The sequence below is a fragment of the Odocoileus virginianus genome, chromosome 8, assembly GCF_023699985.2.
Source record: "Odocoileus virginianus isolate 20LAN1187 ecotype Illinois chromosome 8, Ovbor_1.2, whole genome shotgun sequence".
Classification (NCBI taxonomy): domain Eukaryota; kingdom Metazoa; phylum Chordata; class Mammalia; order Artiodactyla; family Cervidae; genus Odocoileus; species Odocoileus virginianus.
The window spans coordinates 56,837,727-56,856,632 of record NC_069681.1 but is presented as its reverse complement, the minus strand read 5'-3'; the positions used below and the strand labels follow the sequence as shown (position 1 = coordinate 56,856,632).

Genomic DNA, 18,906 nt, shown 5'->3' with positions numbered 1-18,906 from the left:
TCACTCAGAGCTGTCATAATATTTTTCAGCAAATTGTCAATTCTATTTCTTCTTGCCTGATTTTTTTCTTATTAGACAGTATATTAAACATACTGATGTTTTCTCATGTCTGCAGATTTAAATAAAGCTTTGATTTTTTCAAAAATTTATCATAATTGAACATTAGAATATATTCCTTATAAATTGATTATGCCATCTGAAGAACCTAAAACTTTGGCTTGAAAGGTAATGTTTTCATTAAACATATGGCTAGTCTCAGCAGGTCTGGCAGAATAATGTCTATCTAGCAAAGAAAATATGCAAAGCTATTAAGCTATAAAATGAAGAGTTTCTTAAAAATCTGCTGTAGATATTATTCCTCCCCACATTTACCGTGAACTTCAAGTTTGAAAACAGCTGCAAAAATAACCAAGAAAATAGAAGGGATTATATAGCCAACCAGATGAACAGAATCATTGAGGGCAGTGGGTCTCAAACTGTGGTCCCCAGACCAGAAGTCTGAGCATCATCAGAGAACTTGATAACATCAGAAACTGAGGGTGGGGGCCACCAGTCTGTTTGAACAAGCTCACCAGGTGATTCTGACACACACTCAAGTTGGAGAACCTCTGGTTTATGATAAACAAGCCTTGATACCAAACACCACCATCTTCAATATAACACGCCATTCACAAGTGGGAGTCTCCAGGTACGAATCTATCCCCTAGATATTGCAGTCAGGATCCTACGACAAAGCCAGGGCAGAATAGATCCGCCTCAGATTAGAAAGGGAGAGAACAAAAAAAGTGACCACAGCAAACAGGAGAGAAGAGATCTACCTGTCTAGAATACCACAAAGAACTTGGAAAGCATAGAGAGAAATGTGAAAATTTCCAGATTTCTATTTCTCCGGTTTCCTTGCTTGTATATTCCCAGAGCCACTGATCCTCAACTCTGACAACACTACAAGTGATCTTTTGAAAATATACGGGTGAAAATTGGTTATCTGAGTAAAGTTCAGAAAATACTAAATATTTTAAAAGAAGCAAAAAACCCACAGGCTTAGAGAATTTAGAGTTGAAAATAAACCATACTGAGTTCACTTTTTAATTTTAAGAACACAATTTGTAAAATCTCTTTGAAAGTACATTCTTGTGAGCTTCAAGGAACATAAACACAAATGAAATCAATGAAAATTACAGCAATCATGTTTTTGTTTTAAATGACTACTCATTCTATAATCTGAAACATATGCTGTTGAGTCTCATGCAATGATAACATGTAATCTCTAACAAGCATTATAAACACTAACAATTCTTATTTTTAATGTCATAAAAATATATATATAACATAAAACAAGTTCTGCTTTTTAATGGGGAAATGGAGATAATGCTAAATATGTAGTATTTTCTGAATGCTATTTTCTGAATGCTAGTATTTTCAGGCTCTTTCTGAAAGTAAATAAAGTACTTTGAAGAGTATTAGTGACCTTCCCAAGATTTTAGGTATAGAATCAGAGATTCTTGGTTTCTCCAACCAGTTTTAAGTCTACGACTCAATTTATGCCAGTGCAATTGTTTTTTTAAGTTGTGCAGAGTTAAGCACTTTTCAAATATTCAACCTTGGCTGATGCGTGCTGACTGACATTCCTACCATGCAAGACTACACAGGCTTGAATAAATGGAAAGCAATCTGTATTGGCATATATTTAAACTGGAACTAGTTCACTTGCTCCCAGCCCACACCTCTCTTTGCACCTGGGAGAAATAGCTCTGCATCAGAACATTATGGCAGAACACTCCTCCAGGCTGACTAAGGTTTAGCATCCTTAGGCTGACTCTTACCCACCAGGAAGGTGTGGAGCCAGAGGGCATATCACTACGGCAACTCCCCACAACAGACCCAAGCTACTTGCATACACATAGCACTCCCATCTTTGAGGACACATAGAGATCCATCCCCCAAAAGATGTGTGAGTAGATATGCTGCAAAACATCATCATTTTATATACAGAAACCACTATCCTCCATTTCAATGACTTGGCAGAAACACAAACTTTTCCATTTACCTATGGTCATCTATGTTCCTGTTTGCCCTAAACGGTACAGTTTTATAGTTGTTATGCTGGTGTAAGTTTAACGATGCCTCCTTTCCCATAAAAATTGTCCTGCATTAAACAGTAAGTTATATGGTCATCCAACAGACAAGTCTATTTCAGAAAAGGGACAGGCAAGAGAGACAAAGCAGAGGCTAGTTTACTTGGAGATGTTTGCAGGACTTCTGCTCCAGGCTACCTTCAATATGTTGTTCAGGGACTGTAGAAAATACTTAGGAGATTTAGCCATAATCATAAAGTCCAACTAAATAATTCTCTGGGGTTTCCGGATGGCTTAGTGGTAAAGAACCCGCCTGCCAATGCAGGAGTTGCAGGTCCAATCCCTGGGTTGGGAAGCTCCTCTGGAGAAAGAAATGGCAACCCACTCCAGTAGTCTTGCCTGGTCATCCCATGGACAGAGGAGCCTGGCGGGCTACACTTCATGGGGTCACAAAAGAGTCAGATACGATTTAGCGACTAAACAAGAACAAATAAGTCTCTACTTCAAATGTATAATTCAGTGGCAAAGCAAACAGCAACTTTTCTTCCTTCTCATTTCATAGGTGCTCAGAAAAACCCAGAGATTCTACGCTATATGAGATATACTGCCAGATGGAAATAATGTGATGAATTCATCCAAACAAGTTCAACTGTGGAATCATCACTACTGGGAATCTGACTTATAAGTTCTGCCTTCCAAATCATTCTAACTCTCCTCACTATTTCAAAAGGAAATGTGACAAAGAGCGCACAGTATCTAATGACTGCACTTGGCCACTCAACAAATATTTATGCCCAAGATCAAAAGTGGCCGTCCTTAGATCTCTGAAGCCAAACTTCAGATGTGTTTTGTTTATCCCAGATAGGATTCTTAAACGTTTAAAATACTTGCTAATACTTTAAAATGTGGACTCAAAGTAAAAATCCAAATTTCCATTTTCCCTTGAGAAATCAGAAGTTTGGTTAACACTGGGCTTATATTCTGTTAATGGAATTTCCATCTGGAACTGAGCAGCACCTTAAGAAAGAACTTCCCTATTTAGTCCTCCATGGACCTCACTCAACCATCCGCCCAGCCGTTGAGGTTTGTAACCCTTGATTTATGGCTGGAGATAATTCTTAAGTAGACAACATCTGGCCTTTCAAATTAATGATCCTCTGCTAGGGGCTCTCTAGGTTTGGGGCAAATAGGAATCTACATCTTTAGATCAAAGACTCATCTAGGAAATGACAATAAACAGGAAAAATTTGTTTCTTCTTTTATCAAAAAGCCATTTGGCTTCCATCGCTCCTACAGAGCAGGTACATAAGCTTACACATGCTATTATTTGTAAAGTGACAGCACATTCAGCCTCTCAAATCTAAATACAAAAAGGAAGGTAAATAAAATGGGATATTTTAATTGAACTTCAATGAGTCCAGGGAAAACTAAACAGCTGCTGTTGAGAATTTAAGGTGCTGTAACCCAGAGACAAACTTTGACCATCAGTGACATTAGCAATGATGCGTCATGCTTCAGACCTGAAGAAAAGAACCATCAAAAATCTTGAAACATTCTTTAAAGTCCTAGAAAAATGCCACTACTTCCATCTTACTCAAAGAACCCACAAATCTTAAAACAATAAAGATAGTGATAAACAGTGGAAATAAAGAGCATGCTGCCCTCCAACTTCAACATAGCTGACAGCTAAAAATAAATTTTGAACAGATAAGTATGAAATGAAATTCATTTTAACCATGGTTAGGATTCTGAGATCATCTGTAACAAGGTATTTTACCAAAATGTAACAGAGGTTCCATAAATCAAAATTGCTCTCTTCACACTGGGAGTTCTGAGCATATTAAATAGCTTACAAAGTAACTGATGGAATCAGAAGATATTGAACTTTTATTTTCTTCAGCTGAACTATAGGCCTTTGTGGAAAGCTATTAAACAGTCTTTCTGTTACAGATACTGCTGCTGTTGCTGCTAAGTTGACTGAGTCCTGATGGACTCTGTGCGACCCCATAGACGGCAGCCCACCAGGCTCCTGTGTCCCTGGGATTCTCCAAGCAAGAACACTGGAGTGGGTTGCCATTTCCTTCTCCGTTACAGATACTACGTAACATGATACTAGAATATATGAATTTTCAAAAATTAAAGTCCTTACTTATAGAATGTTTTTCTCATCTATTAATTGGCCAGCTGCTAAAGAAACCGGCCACAGTACAACTGAGACTTTATTGATTTATATTTAGACATCACTATTTTCCCAAAGAATCTAAAGTACTTTACCCAAACAAATAAATAACTCAAAAATAACAGCATCTCAGCAACTTTTGACACGGTAAAAAAAAAAACCTCCTTACACATTTTTTTAAAGGAGGGGAGGGGGTACTGTTTTTCAAGACACAACCAAAATGTGGTAAAGATTGTTTAAATATCTCTCTCCAGAAGAAAAAAGGGCTGCGTCCTTTTCTTAAGGAAGTAAAAATGTACTGCTTGGTAGCAGGCACCTCAATTTCGTAAACTCTAGAGAAATGATATTAGAAAAGAGATTTTTCGCCTCTTCTAAGACACTGATTTTTAAATCACCCAAGTGGGTATTGGTTCTGTCTCCATTTCGTGTGTAAAAAACTGCAAAAAACAAACAAACAAAAAAAAAAACACACAAGTCTTTCCGCTCAACATCGCGGGCTCGTATTTTGCTGACACTCAGACAATGTCTAGTAACTTCTCCCTAAGCCCGGCTCTGAAACATCTTCCCACATCGGAGACCTGCAAGTGTTATCAGGACGAAGATGCGACCATCCAACAGGCCAAGGTACAGGACTCGCCCAAGACTCAGGGTGAGTGCGGGGGCCTTTAGGAGCCCAACCGTCTCCCGCGTTCATTCAAACACACACCTGCACGCACTCACACACTCGCCCAAGGCCGGGCATGCCATCTCTCCAGTCACACCCCACGACGTCGGGATCCTGCCAGGGTGTGCGCTGCTCCCCGCATCGTCCTAGCTCCTCCGCCGTCTCGAAGCCACTCGGCCTCCCTCTCTCTTCCTCGTTCCTGCAGGTCATCTGCTCCCGCCGCCCCATCCGCCCCCAAAAGCCAGCTCCCGGACTCGGGGTCGGAGCAGCGGGACCAGCAGCGCTCAACTGCGCCACGTGGAGGGCGCGCGCCAGCAGCCGGACCAGAGCCGGTCCTTAAAGCGGGGCGCCGGCGCCCGCAGCCCCGCCACTCCTCCCGGGTGTGCCGGACCCTCCCCGGGGCCTCGGGGCCGCGCGGTCTTGCCTGATTGGGGTCTGCTGCACGGAAAACGTGGCAGGCCATCTGCGACTCCGGGTCGTCGGGCTGCGCCTTGATCAGGTAAGCAAAGTAGGTGAGGTCCTGGCTGTTGTGGATGAAGCGCGAGATGTGTTGCGCCTTGTGCTCGAAGATGAACACGGCCGGGTTGGGCTGCGCGGCCGTCGGGCCGGAGCCCCCGGTGGCCCCGGGGCCCGGCGCGGGGACGCAGCGCAGGAAGGGCGCGCTGAGCACCAGAAGCACCTCGCGGGCCGCCGGCGCCCCGCAGCCGCCCGCCTCGGGCTTCTGGCTGCGCCGGCGGATCTCGGCCATGAGCCAGGGCAGCATGGGGAGCGTGGTCCTGCGGTCCAGGCACGACCCCCCCACGTACCACAGCCGGAACCTTTTGTCGCTCGGCTTCCCCGGGCCGGGCTGCGCCGGGGCGCCGGGCTCGGGCTCCAGGGGGTGCGGGAACGGCTCATCCTGAATGCAGCTGGGGGGCTCCATAACTCACTCCTCCCGAGGAGGGCACGGAGGCGGGGGGAGAGGCCCGCCGCGCCCCCCAACCCCCCAGTTCTCGCGTTGAAGGCGCCGCGGAAACTGTGCCAACTGCGGCGCCGAGCCGTGCGCCCGCCTCGGCGCGACCCCGAACTCCGCGCCCTAGCGGCCCTGCCCCATGCGGCACTTCTCCGGGCGCGGCTCCCGGGCTTTGGCGGCGGGCACCCGGGCAGCGCCGGGCAGCAGGACTGGCTGAAGAGGGCGAGTTAAATCGCCATCCGCCTTTCTCGGGCTCGCGCAGGGGGTCGGACCTCCCCGTTCCTCGTCCGCGACTCCGCGGGGTCCGAGGGCCCTCGCCGCCCTCTCCGGCGCTGCAGAGCCGCTGCGGCCGCCTCTTGCCGCGGGCGGGCACGGGGAGGCTGGGCGGGGAACCGGCTGTGGGCGGGCGGGAGGGGGTGACTTGGGGCGGAGCTGATTCCTACCAGGGTGACCGGCTGTCACCTGGAAGGTCGGGGGCCCCGGGCTTCGGCGCGATCGGTGCTCCCGGAGGGCCTGCGAGAACTATTTCGGTGGAAAATAACAAAAACGAAACGTGGCCTCGCCGGGGCCGCTCCTCCTCCGGTCGCTGCAGCCCAGCTCGCTGCAACTCCTCCTACTGTTCCCGTCCCTCCCTCGCTTCTTCCTTCCTTCCAGGCTGGCTGCTTCTTTAATCGGGCTGCCACCCCGCCTCCGGACGGGCGGGCGGGCGGGCGGAGAGCGTCGTCTCTGAAAGCTTATCTGAGAAGTCACCTCTTTGCCTCTTTTTCCGGCCACGGTCCCGACTGCTCCTCCAACCCGCCCCTCGGGCAGCACTCCTGCGCCCAGAGCCGGCCGGACCAACTCGTCCTCTCTCGGGTCGCCGAGATCTCCGTCTTCTTTTGGGCGTCTCTGCTGCCCCCTGGAGAGGGGACCACTCTCAATGGGACCCTAAGACTTTCTTTTTTTTTTTTTAAGTAATCATATTTGCTTGGTTTCAATTCTTTCTAAAGTCTACATGATTTCTGAATCTTATTTCCTAATAATCTCAAAAAACACTCATGTTTTAACTCACGAAATTATGATTAATTTTTTTCCGTTTCAAAAGAAATTTATTTATGATTCTTTTATTAACACACACAGGGGCTTTGGTCATCTGAACAAAGAATATTTTTTTTAAAGGAAGGTTTTTTAGGTCTTTGTTTTTCAAGGGAAATGAACACTTGTTACACGTTTGATTTTGACCTCAAGCCCTAATCAGATCTACTACCCTGGTGACCTAGAAGGAACTTTGTTGGCTCTGATACGCTTTTCCCTTTCTCAAGGCTCTCAAGGCTCTTAGTAGATTGTCTCTTTGATGCTATTCTCTTAAACCTCTCTATTGTGTGAGAATATTACAAGAGTAAAGTTTACTCCATCATTCTTTGTCCTTTAGGGTCAGGGTTGCGCTTAGTCGCTCAGTCGCGTCTGACTTTTCACAAACCGGACAGTAGCCCGCCTGGCTCCTCTGTCCGTGGGGATTCTCCAGGCAAGAATAGTGAAATGGGTTGCTATGTCCTCCTCAAGGGAATCTTCCCAACCCAGGGATCGAACCTAGGTCTCCTGCATTGCAGGCAGATTCTTTACTGTCTGAGCTACCAGGGAAGAAACTAAGAGAGGGTTATTGTGAGATTACATCTTTGCTGCCTCCTCAACCCACTTCCCCTCATTCAAAATGCTTAAATATTATTACCCCGTATCTGTTTGGAATGGGTTGTCTAAATAAACACACCTGACAGGTTACACAGCGTGGACAAGACAATCTGCCACAAAACATATCTCTCCCTTTCTCTCACAGAGGTATTCAAGTTCCAAAATATATTCCCACCATGTTCCACGTCCATCTGTCTTTTGATTTTTCCCAGTCTTATCCAAAGCAGTCTCATTCCTACATTCTTCACCCACTACATCCAAGTAGTGCCTTCCACTGCATGTCTAAAGTTGGAAGATTGTGATCCCAAGTTTTCAAAATTCCAGAAAACAGTCCGGTCACATGGTAACAGCAAAATACAGGCCTTGCCCAACATTTCAAAAACACCGCAAACTAACAAAAATAAACTGAAAAAAAGTTTTAAGTCCTGTTTCCCTTGTGAGAGCAGTTCCAAAACAAAAGTTATTTTTTATGAACCAACTACATTTGACAATCTACACCCATATCAAGGTCACCAATCACTGACCCTAGGGGAGATTGTGCTTGTGCCTAGTCGCTCGGTCCTGACCAACTCTTTGGGACCCCATGGACTAGAGCCTGCCAGGCTCCTCTGTCCATGGGATTTTCCTGGAGTGGGTTACTCCAGGGGATCTTTCCAACCCAAGGAGGGAACCCAGGTCTCCCGCATTGTGGGTGAATTCTTTACCGTCTCAGCCACCAGGGAAGCCGAGGGGAGACTGTTGCATGAGTGAAAGAAAAATACATATAAAAACAGAATAGAGAAAATGAAGAGCTGTTTCAGTTTCCTCCTTGTGTCAACCCATTCTTACTAACTGAGTGCAGTCCAACAGCTGTGAATGTCAACCCTCCTTCAGGACAATTTGCTTTTCTCTACCTGCCAGACTAGCTCCACCAACATTCCCTTGGCCTTCTCCTCTGACTTCTGGCACAACCCACACTCTCATCAGCTTCCTCACTAGGATGCTAAAGGTGATTCAAGACTTTCTCCTCCGAGGTCTACCCCCCCAACGTTTTTGTTTGAATGAGAGTATTGTCCATCCAGCGGCTCAGATGGTGAAGAATATGCAGGATACCCGGGTTCAATCCCTGGGTCAGGAAGATCCCCTGGAGAAGTAAATGGCAACCCACTCCAGTATTCTTGAGAATCCTATGGACAGAGGAGCCTGGCGGGCTACAGTCCATGGGATTGCAGAGTTGGACGTGACTGAGCAACTAACAGGCACACTTTGTCTTGCAGCTTCCCAGGAGGCTCAGACAGTAAAGAATCTGCCTGCAATGCAGGAGACCCAGGTTTGATCCACAACTTGGTTGGTCTTCAGATAGGCTCTTGCGTGCTCTCAGGTGAGAGCCATGACATCCTCCAGCAGCCTGTAGATGACAAAGCAGAAAATGCTCCAAATCTTCCTACAGAGCCAGCACTACCACTTCCACCCGTGCTTCTACCTAGCCCATGTCCAAGGTGAACATATTTCCTGACTCCTCTTCAGAACTACACCCCCACCAGCAGCCCTGGGATGGCTGATCAACAGTTATTGCTCAAGTCAAAGCGACCTGCACTGCTTGTCAATAGTATTTCAGAATTATCTTTTTAAAAATCTCCCTGTACTTATTTTGCTTTACCACTTCTCTGAAAGAAAACAGAGTTGCATGCAAACTGCGTGCAAACACAATCACGATAAAGTATTTTTAACCCCAATTTCATTTTAAGATATAACATGGTATGACAAACGTGCATCTTCGTAGCTTTTAGTGCAGCCAATTTCTTAAAATATGGAAAAGTTCCATTTTATTCATTGTATCTCCCCAGTTCAGAGCTAGTACAGAGACTTCTCGCCCTTTTATGTGCAGTAATATGTCAATATATTTCCAAGGAACACAAAAAACCTTGTAGGGATAATCTGACCATTCTAATTTTTTAAAAGAAAGAAGGTTCTTTTTTTAAAAGGAAATTGGATTTTTGTTCTTTTCACTCATTGAATTATAATTAAGAGGTAAAAAGTAAACAAAAGAAGTAGGGAAAACACTGAAAGTTCTCAATTTTCTCCAAAGAACTTACAGGAAAAATGAAAATCTAGGTTTCTCTCTCACTCTCTCATTTTTTTTTCAGTTTAATGGTATTCTCACTTTCTATAAAGTTCTGGGACTATTTTTATCCTTTATGTAGGATCACAATGATCAATTATTATTCCTATGCTGAATTTCTGGGTGCACCCCGATAGCTCTCATAAATAGAATTTAAGCTCCAAGATAAAGACATTATTAATTGGTTAGATTTGCTCATCTGGTTTACTCAAACCACCACGCCTTCGTGCAAAGTAGAACCATGTCTAAGAAGCAGAGAAAAGTTCTTGGAATGTGATTAAAACATTCTAGAACCTTATCAGAAACTCTTATACAGATCCCATTTCCCTAGGCCACATCTTTGAGATCTATAAAAGAGAAAGAAAAGAACAGAGGTCTGGGGAAAGCACAGAAGTCTTATGGGTTCTATCAAATCAACAAGCTTGGGAGCTAGGATTGAATTTGGAGTCCCGGCAGGCCATTTCCGACTGGTGAAAGAACACAATACAATAAACAACATCTACTTATTGACAGAAACATAGAAGAACTGTCTTTTATTATATAACATCCTAAGTGTGATTGCTTCCTACTCTGGCATGCCCTCGGCTGTTTCTTTGTGACTTTTTTCTGTGATGTTTATCATGCATTAATGAGCATTATTACTGTTTACCAATATCTGATCTTCTTCCTCTCTGTATCCTGACACATGGGAAGACAGGCAAAATCGTAAGATTTGTTTTGGCAGGAAAATGTGATCAGAAGTGGCTTGGGTCACATCTTGAGTAGAAGCATATATGGCCAGTAGTCCAGGCCCCAGCTCACTCTTGCTGTCCAGCACGACTCTTCCCCTTCAGTGATCATGGTGGAAACGTCCACCGTGGAGGTTCCTTGTGACCATAGCATCAGCACACGGAGGACAGCTGTCCTGGAGAACCTCCCGGGCACACAGCACACTTCCTATGAGTGGGAAATAAACTTTTCTCACTTTGTTAAGCCACTGGGATTGTGGAATTGTTTGCTACCTTGTTGTAAATCTATTCTACCCTGTTCAGTAAGGTTATTATACTATGGTATATAAGATATCTTATCTTGCATAACTTGCTTTATTGTCATTTATGGTCTCCCAGGTCGAACAGAGTCGGACACAACTGAAGCGACTTAGCAGCAGCAGCAGACGGTGCTAGTGGTAAACAACCCATCTGCCATAAGAGATTCCAGTTCCATCCCTGGGTCAGGAAGACCCCCTGGAGGAGGGCATGGCTTCCCACTCCAGTGTTTTTGCCTGGAGAATCCCCATGGACAGAGGAGCCTGGCAGGCTACAGTCCATGGGGTCACACAGAGTCGGGCACAAGTGAAGCGATGTAAGACACACACACATTATCATTTATACATTTGGTTTATTGCATGAATGAACTACATAGTAAACTATTACTTTCTTACTATCATTGTATCACCTACAGAAACTTAGAGAACTGTATGCACATTAAAAGGTGTTCAGTTACAGTTTGACCGTTTGAATTTAGAAAAGGACAAGAGGATGAAGATACAATTTAAAATGTTTGATGCTATTATACCAAAAATCTGCACGTATATGATGTTTACTAAATGGTGGGGTAATAAATCATCCTCTGACACCCCCAACCCTCCCACTTCCACTGCTGCCCCTCAAAAAGGCCAAAGCATATGTTCATGAGAAGCAACTCTGACAATCTGAAGAAGCACCTACTAAATAGCTCTGTAGGCACCGTTACCAATGTATCTGAAAGTGTACCTTATATATTTTTTTACAGTACTCCTTTAATACCCCAATATTATAATGCTTTCAGCATTGATTAGAAGTTGTAACATTCAGTCAAATCCTAGTTTAAAAATTATACTACATGAGAATTATAAGAGCCCAAGCTAGCATATAAGATTGGAAAGATTCATTGCAATCTCTTAGCTTGTTTCCCTTCTTCCAAGCACTAGTGTGCTCTCTTTGTTTCTCTCTCTCTTTTCTCTCTCTTGCATTCTGTGCCCTCCCCAGACATCTACTTTTTCTTCCCTGCTTAAAATTCTCTAACTGAAGATACATATTTCCTAAAGCTCAAAGCACAAATCTTTCTAGTCTTATATTTGCTGACCATGGTCCCCCCATTCCCTCAGCCAAATAATCCTTCGATTCCCAGATGTATTATATGCTCAGTTCTTCATGGGGCTTCATAAGTTTCTTTTTCTCCCTGATTGCCCTTGCTTTCTGCAGCCCACAACTTGAATTTCCGTCATCTTTCACAAAGGAAATACTCATCTATTGTTCATGACCCAAGTCAAGAGTCATGTCTTCTGTGAAGTTATTTCTTACTTCCCCAGACAGAGTTACTAGCCCTCTTTTTTTTTTTTTTAACTACATTTACTACTGTAGCTCTTATTACATTTATAATTACTGGGTGATTTGTCTGTGTCCTGCCGCCCCCCGCCCCCCTTGAGGAGAGCATCTTGAGAGAAAGGATTATTGGTTTTGTGCTGTATTTTATTCCAGCCGAAACTACAGTAGCTGACACTTATTAGGGTCTTAATAAATTCATTCCAATCCCAAAGAAAGACAATGCCAAAGAATGCTCAAACTACCGCACAACTGCACTCATCTCACACGCTAGTAAAGTAATGCTCAAAATTCTCCAAGCCAGGCTTCAGCAATACGTGAACCATGAACTTCCAGATTTTCAAGCTGGTTTTAGAAAAGGCAGAGGAACCAGAGATCAAATTGCCAACATCCGCTGGATCATTGAAAAAGCAAAAGAGTTCCAGAAAAACATCTATTTCTGCTTATTAACTATGGCAGAGCCTTTGTCTGGATCACAATAAACTGTGGAAAATTCTTCAAGAGATGGGGATACCAGACCACCTGACCTGCATTTTGAGAAACCTGTGTGCAGGTCAGGAAGCAACAGCTAGAACTGGACATGGAACAACAGTTCAGTTCAGTCTCTCAGGCATGTCTGACTCTTTGAGACCCCATGAATCACAGCATGCCAGGGCTCCCTGTCCGTCACCAACTCCTGGAGTCCACCCAAACCCATGCCCATTGAGTCAGTGATGCCATCCACACATCTTGTCCTCTTTTGTCCCCTTCTCCTCCTGCCTTCAATCTTTCCCAGCATTAGGGTCTTATCAAATGAGTTAGCTCTTCGCATCAGGTGGCCCAAGCACTGGAGTTTCAGCTTCAACCACAGTCCCTCCAATGAACACCCAGGACTGATCTCCTTTAGGATGGACTGGTTGGATCTCCTTGCAGTCCAAGGGACTCTCAAGTGTCTTCTCCAACACCACAGTTCAAAAGCATCAATTCTTCGGTGCTCAGCTTTCTTTATAGTCCAACTCTTACACCCATACATGACCACTGGAAAAGCCATAGCCTTGACTAGACGGACCTTTGTTGACAGAGTAATGTCTCTGCTTTTTAATATGCTGTCTATGTTGGTTATAACTTTCCTTCCAAGGAGTAAGCGTCTTTTAATTTAATTGCTGCAATCACCATCTGCAGTGATTTTAGAGCTCAGAAAAATAAAGTCAGCCCCTGTTTCCACTCTTTCCCCATTTATTTGCCATGAAGTGATGGGACTGGATGCCATGATCTTAATTTTCTGAATGTCAAGCTTTAAGTCAACTTTTTCACTCTCCTCTTTCACTTTCATCAAGAGGCTCTTTAGTTCTTCTTCACTTTCTGCCATAAGGGTGGTGTCATCTACACATCTGAGGTTATTGATATTTCTCCCAGCAATCTTGGTTCCACTGTGCTTCCTCCAGCCCAGTGTTTCTCATGATGTACTCTGCATATAAGTTAAAAAAGCAGGGTGACAATATACAGCCTTGATGTACTCCTTTTCCTATTTGGAACCAGTCTGTTGTTCCATGTCCAGTTCTAACTGTTGCTTCCTGACCTGCATTATAGGGGACTGGAATGCAAAAGCAGGAAGTCAAGAAACACCTGGAGTAACAGGCAAATTTGGCTTTGGAGTACAGAATGAAGCAGGGCAAAGGCTAATAGAGTTTTGCCAAGAGAACGCACTAGTCATAGCAAACACCCTCTTCCAACAACACAGGAGAAGACTCTACACATGGACATCACTAGATGGTCAACACCGAAATCCGACTGATTATATTCTTTGCAGCCAAAGATGGAGAAGCTCTATACAGTCAGCAAAAACAAGACCGGGAGCTGACTGTGGCTCAGATCATGAACTTCTTTTTGCCAAATTGAGAATCAAATTGAAGAAAGTAGGGAAAACCACTAGACCATTCATCTATGACCTAAATCAAATCCCTTATGACTATACAGTGGAAGTGAGAAATAGATTTAAGGGAATAGATCTGATAGACAGAGTGCCTGATGAACTATGGAACAACAGACTGGTTCCAAATAGGAAAAGGAGTACATCAAGGCTGTATATTGTCACCCTGCTTTTTTAACTTATATGCAGAGTACATCATGAGAAATGCTGGGCTGGATGAAGCACAAGCTGGAATCAAGATTGCCAGGAGAAATATCAATAACCTCAGATATGCAGATGACACCACCCTTATGGCAGATAGTGAAGAAGAACTAAAGAGCCTCTTGATGAAAGTGAAAGAGGAGAGTGAAAAAGTTGGCTTAAAACTCGACATTCAGAAAACTAAGATCATGGCATCCAGTCCCATCACTTCATGGGAAATAGATGGGGAGACAGTGGAAACAGTGGCTGACTTTATTTTTCTGAGCTCCAAAATCACTGCAGATGGTGATTGCAGCCATGAAATTAAAAGACGCTTACTCCTTGGAAGGAAAGTTATGAGCAACCTAGACAATATATTAAAAAGCAGAGGCATTACTTTGTCAACAAAGGTCCATCTAGTCAAGGCTATGGCTTTTCCAATGGTTGTGTATGGATGTGAGAGTTGGACTATAAAGAAAGCTGAGCACCAAAGAACTGATGCATTTGAACTGTGGTGTTGGAGAAGACACTTGAGAGTCCCTTGGACTGCAAGGAGATCCAACCAGTCCATCCTAAAGGAGATCAGTCCTGAGTGTTCATTGGAGGGATTGAGGTTGAAGCTGAAACTCCAATACTTTGGCCACCTCATGTGAAGAGTTGACTCATTTGAAAAGACCCTGATGATGGGAAAGATTGAGGGCAGGAGGAGAAGGGGACAACACAGGATGAGATTGGATGACATCACTGACTCAGTGGACATCAGTTTGAGTAAACTCTGGGAGTTGGTGATGGACAGGGAGGCCTGGAGTGCTGCGGTTCACGGGGTCGCAAAGAGCTGGACACAACTTAGCAACTGAACTGAACTGAACTGAAATATTGAGTGAATATATGAATTGAATAAATGGCAAATGAGAATTTAAGAATGTAAAGTTGAAGAGGGGATTTTTAATATCACAGAGGCGATATGCCAAAATGATCTAATTAGCTACTTTCAGCTATATGTACTAATTATATCCATCAGATAATTAAAAATACTAGAAAATAACATAATTCTTTTCCAAAATTGTGGTAGATTTTGACTGGAGATAGTAAGCAGAGCACCAATGTTTATGACTAAATAACAATTTCAGATACTATCAGGACCTTCCCCTTATTGTTCCCTGTGACCTTTTCCAAACCAGGCAACCTAAGTATTGCTTATTCAGGAAAACGATGACACAGCAGAATACAGATAAGAAAAGAGTCCCTTCTTAGTTTTCAGGTTTAGAAAGCTAAGAACCTGGCAAAGGCCAAAGGTTTTGAATACTATGTGCTCCCAGAGTCAGTTTCTGTTGCTCTTCATATTGAAAAAAAAAACAAAAGTTTTCCCAAATTTGGGAGACGGAGATGGAGGAGAAGAAATAAATAAAAGACAGTTACTAGAAAATGAGATATAAAAAGTATGGTTTTCAAGTCAGTAGAATATTGATCTATCTAGTAGGAAAGGAAAGGGAATAAAAAGAGAAAAAGATGAGAAAGGAAACAAAATAAAAGTGTGGTAATTAGGAAACTTAAAATAGTATGGCTACAGTATCTCCATACAGTAATTACAGTAAATGTAAGTTAGTTACTCTAATAGATCAAAAGATAAACACTTAAAGATCCAGAAATATGTTGTCTACAGAATCACCTTTAAAACAAAAGGATATACAAACAATTGAAAATAAATAGAAGAAAATATACTAGGCATACATGAATGAAAAGAAAATCAGGGTTGTGGTTTCAGTGTCAGATTAAATAGAATTTAATGTACTGAAGGGGGTCAGGAAGAAATATTTGCCAGTATAAGTATTAAGAAGATGATATTATACTTAAGCATTTACACCCTAAATTGCTGTTAGATACAAAAAAACAGCAACAAAAATAATGATAGGAAAAAAAATAGTGATTTTAACAAATCATTCTCAGATACTATAAGGTTAAATAAACTAAATAGAAACAAATTTATAAATTTTAATAATATGATTTACAGTTTAAATATATGTAATGAATAAATGAATAGATAATACAAATTTTTTTATAAAACACCTGTGAAAGTAGCTAAAAAATGGATATGAGCCACATCACTCAGGAAGCCCATAAATTCCAAAGGATTGCTATTATATACAATATGTTTTCTGATTAGTGTTCAAGTTAATTAGAAATTGAGAACAAAGGTTTACAAATCCATATATCTGGAAAGTAAGAAACATGGCATTGAATAATCCTGATTAAAAAGAAAATTTAAAATGTATAGAATTAAGTTTAGAAAAGAATTGTCTGTCAAAACTTATAGAATACAGATAAATGTATTGATTAAAGTATTAGTCAGTGAAGTCGCTCAGTCGTGTCTGACTCTTTGCGACCCCATGGACTGTAGCCTACCAGGATCCTCAGTCCATGGGATTTTCCAGGCAAGAATACTGGAGTGGGTTGCCATTTCCTTCTCCAGGGGATCTTCCCGACCCAGGGATCGAACCCGGGTCTCCCGCATTGTAGGCAGACACTTTACCATCTGAGCTACCAGGGAAGCCTGATTAAAGTATACTTATCAAAATAAAAAATAAACAATAAATGAAAATAAATGAACTAAGACTTCAACTTAAAAAAAACTAGAAAAAAATGTTATGGAAAAACCCAAGGAAATAATAAGTAAAGAAGGAATAAAGTTAAGTCTAGAAAACAGGAAAATCAGGAATGGGAAAACAACAGAAAGGAATAGCAAGGAAGAATGTTTACATATCTATTGAGCATCTGTGTTGTTTCAGAGGATTTGGTGATCATATCTTTTGTCTATTTTTAAAATTAGGGCCGAATCATAGAACCTCCCCATATTAGGAAGCATAAAATTTTGCTCAACATACATTTTCTATACTTCTCCCAGTTTATCATTATCTTTTTGGAACATGACAAAAAGAATACAGTTGTTGTTGTTTTTTCCAAACACTCATGGAACAGTCAAAGAAATTAACTGCACCTTGTCTTTTAACATTGTTTAAGATGTCTTCACAAAATTGAGATAATTATTCATTTACTTGGAAGGAAAGTTATGACCAACCTAGACAGCATATTAAAAAGCAGAGACATTACTTTGCCAACAAAGGTCCGTCTGGTCAAGGCTATGGTTTTTCCAGTGGTCATGTATGAATGTGAGAGTTGGACTGTGAAGAAAGCTGAGCACCGAAGAATTGATACTTTTGAACTGTGGTGTTGGAGAAGACACTTGAGAGTCCCTTGGACTGCAAGGAGATCCAACCAGTCCATCCTAAAGGAGATCAGTCCTGGGTGTTCATTGGAAGGACTGATGCTGAAGCTGAAACTCCAGTACTTTGGTCACCTCATGCAAAGAGCTGACTCATTGGAAAAGACCCTGATGCTGGGAGGGATTGGGGGCAGGAGGAGAAGGGGATGACAGAGGATGAGATGGCTGGATGGCATCACCGACTCGATGGGCACGAGTTTGAGTAAACTCCGGGAGTTGGTGTAGGACAGGGAGGCCTGGTGTGCTGCAGTTCATGGGGTCACAAAGAGTCAGACACGACTGAGTGACTGAACTAACTAACTAACACCCCAAATACCAGTGCTACTTCTTAATGCTCTTGATAGATAAATGGATGGCAAGAATTATAAAAGCAACATTTTTAATTAGGTAATTGAGGCATCAAATAAGTGAGTAATGAGAATAATGTTGTAGAAAATGAACACAATGCATAGCAAAAGATTGCTAATCAGTTGCACAGTGCTTGGCACACAGAAGGTGATTAATGAAGTCTGGTGAATGAACATGTTTAGAGCTCTCTTGAATGCCAAAGAACAGAATCAGTTTCAGAAGTTAAAAATTTCTGCAGAGGAAACAGTTTTTTTCTTCTACCATAAGGCTGGGATAATTTTATAATACCCATTTTTGTCTTACTGCATAATTCAGAAGTGCCTCAAGTGGTCTGAAAAACTCTGTTATCATAAAAACCATTTGAGGGATGAAAAGAAAGAAACATAGGGTTAAAAATGAACATTTGTTTTAATGCACATTTTCAGAACAGACAGCTCCACACCAGCCAAACATATGAAGTCAAGCACAAGTTATGAAATACTATTTGAATGAGGATATTAGTATGGAGAGATTAATCACTTCCTGCACTATGTACTCTTTTATTATTGAGTGAAATTTCACATTTATGTTCTTCAGAACTACATGGATTTACACTGATGTTATTGATGCTGCAATAAAATCATCCCCCTGTAAAAATTCATCTGGTTTAATTAGTATTTCTAATGGTCCCTAAAAAGCTTAAAAATAAATCTATTTTAAATCTATCATGGGAAATTATTCCACATTTTCCTTGCTGATTTTAAAATGCATCACTCAAGCCACTAATATAATAGAGATTAAAATGAACAAATATACATGTAATAGTTTTAAAACCAATCTTAATTTTGAACTGGTAATGTATATAGAGGGTAGAGAGTTTGAAAAGTATAAATAGATAAATACACCAAAATGTAAGTCTCCCTTCCACTCCCTTCCCCAGATACACATTTCTTTCTGGAAACAGCCATTGTCACAAGTTTATTATGCATGGATCTAAAAATAAAGTAATAATAATAGCCATCATCTGTTGAATATTCAATTCTGCACCAAGGTTCCTCACAAAAATCATATGAGATAACTATTATTATCCTAACTTTACAAATAAGAAAACTGAGTCATACAAACATTAAGATTTTTTTTTTAGGGTCATGCTTTGTAAGTAGGAGAATTTTGATTCAAACAAGGGCCATTACTCATATTTGTAGAGGTTGTACTCAAACAAATACTAT

General features: G+C 42.0%; 1 protein-coding gene and 1 long non-coding RNA gene across 7 annotated transcripts in view; one reads left to right on the top strand and one right to left on the bottom strand.

The window, feature by feature from the left end:
• TBC1D4 (TBC1 domain family member 4) overlaps positions 1-18,906 on the bottom strand; it is a 244,429-nt gene that overhangs the window by 203,623 nt on the left and 21,900 nt on the right. The window contains exon 1 of one of the 6 annotated variants that reach the window (XM_070471564.1): positions 5,343-6,647. The exons of 1 other annotated variant lie outside the window; for it this stretch is intronic. In XM_070471564.1, the coding sequence (XP_070327665.1) occupies positions 5,343-5,840 (498 nt within the window). In that variant the 5' untranslated portion in view covers positions 5,841-6,647. Of the gene's footprint in view, positions 1-4,960; positions 5,165-5,342; positions 6,648-18,906 lie in introns of those variants that run through there. 4 more of the 6 variants (XM_070471569.1, XM_070471561.1, XM_070471562.1 and 1 more) reach the window with 4 other exon arrangements.
• Positions 5,331-11,061, top strand: LOC139036339 (uncharacterized). Its single transcript, XR_011489074.1, has 2 exons — positions 5,331-5,417; positions 10,746-11,061. It is a non-coding gene; the product is annotated as an uncharacterized lncRNA (long non-coding RNA).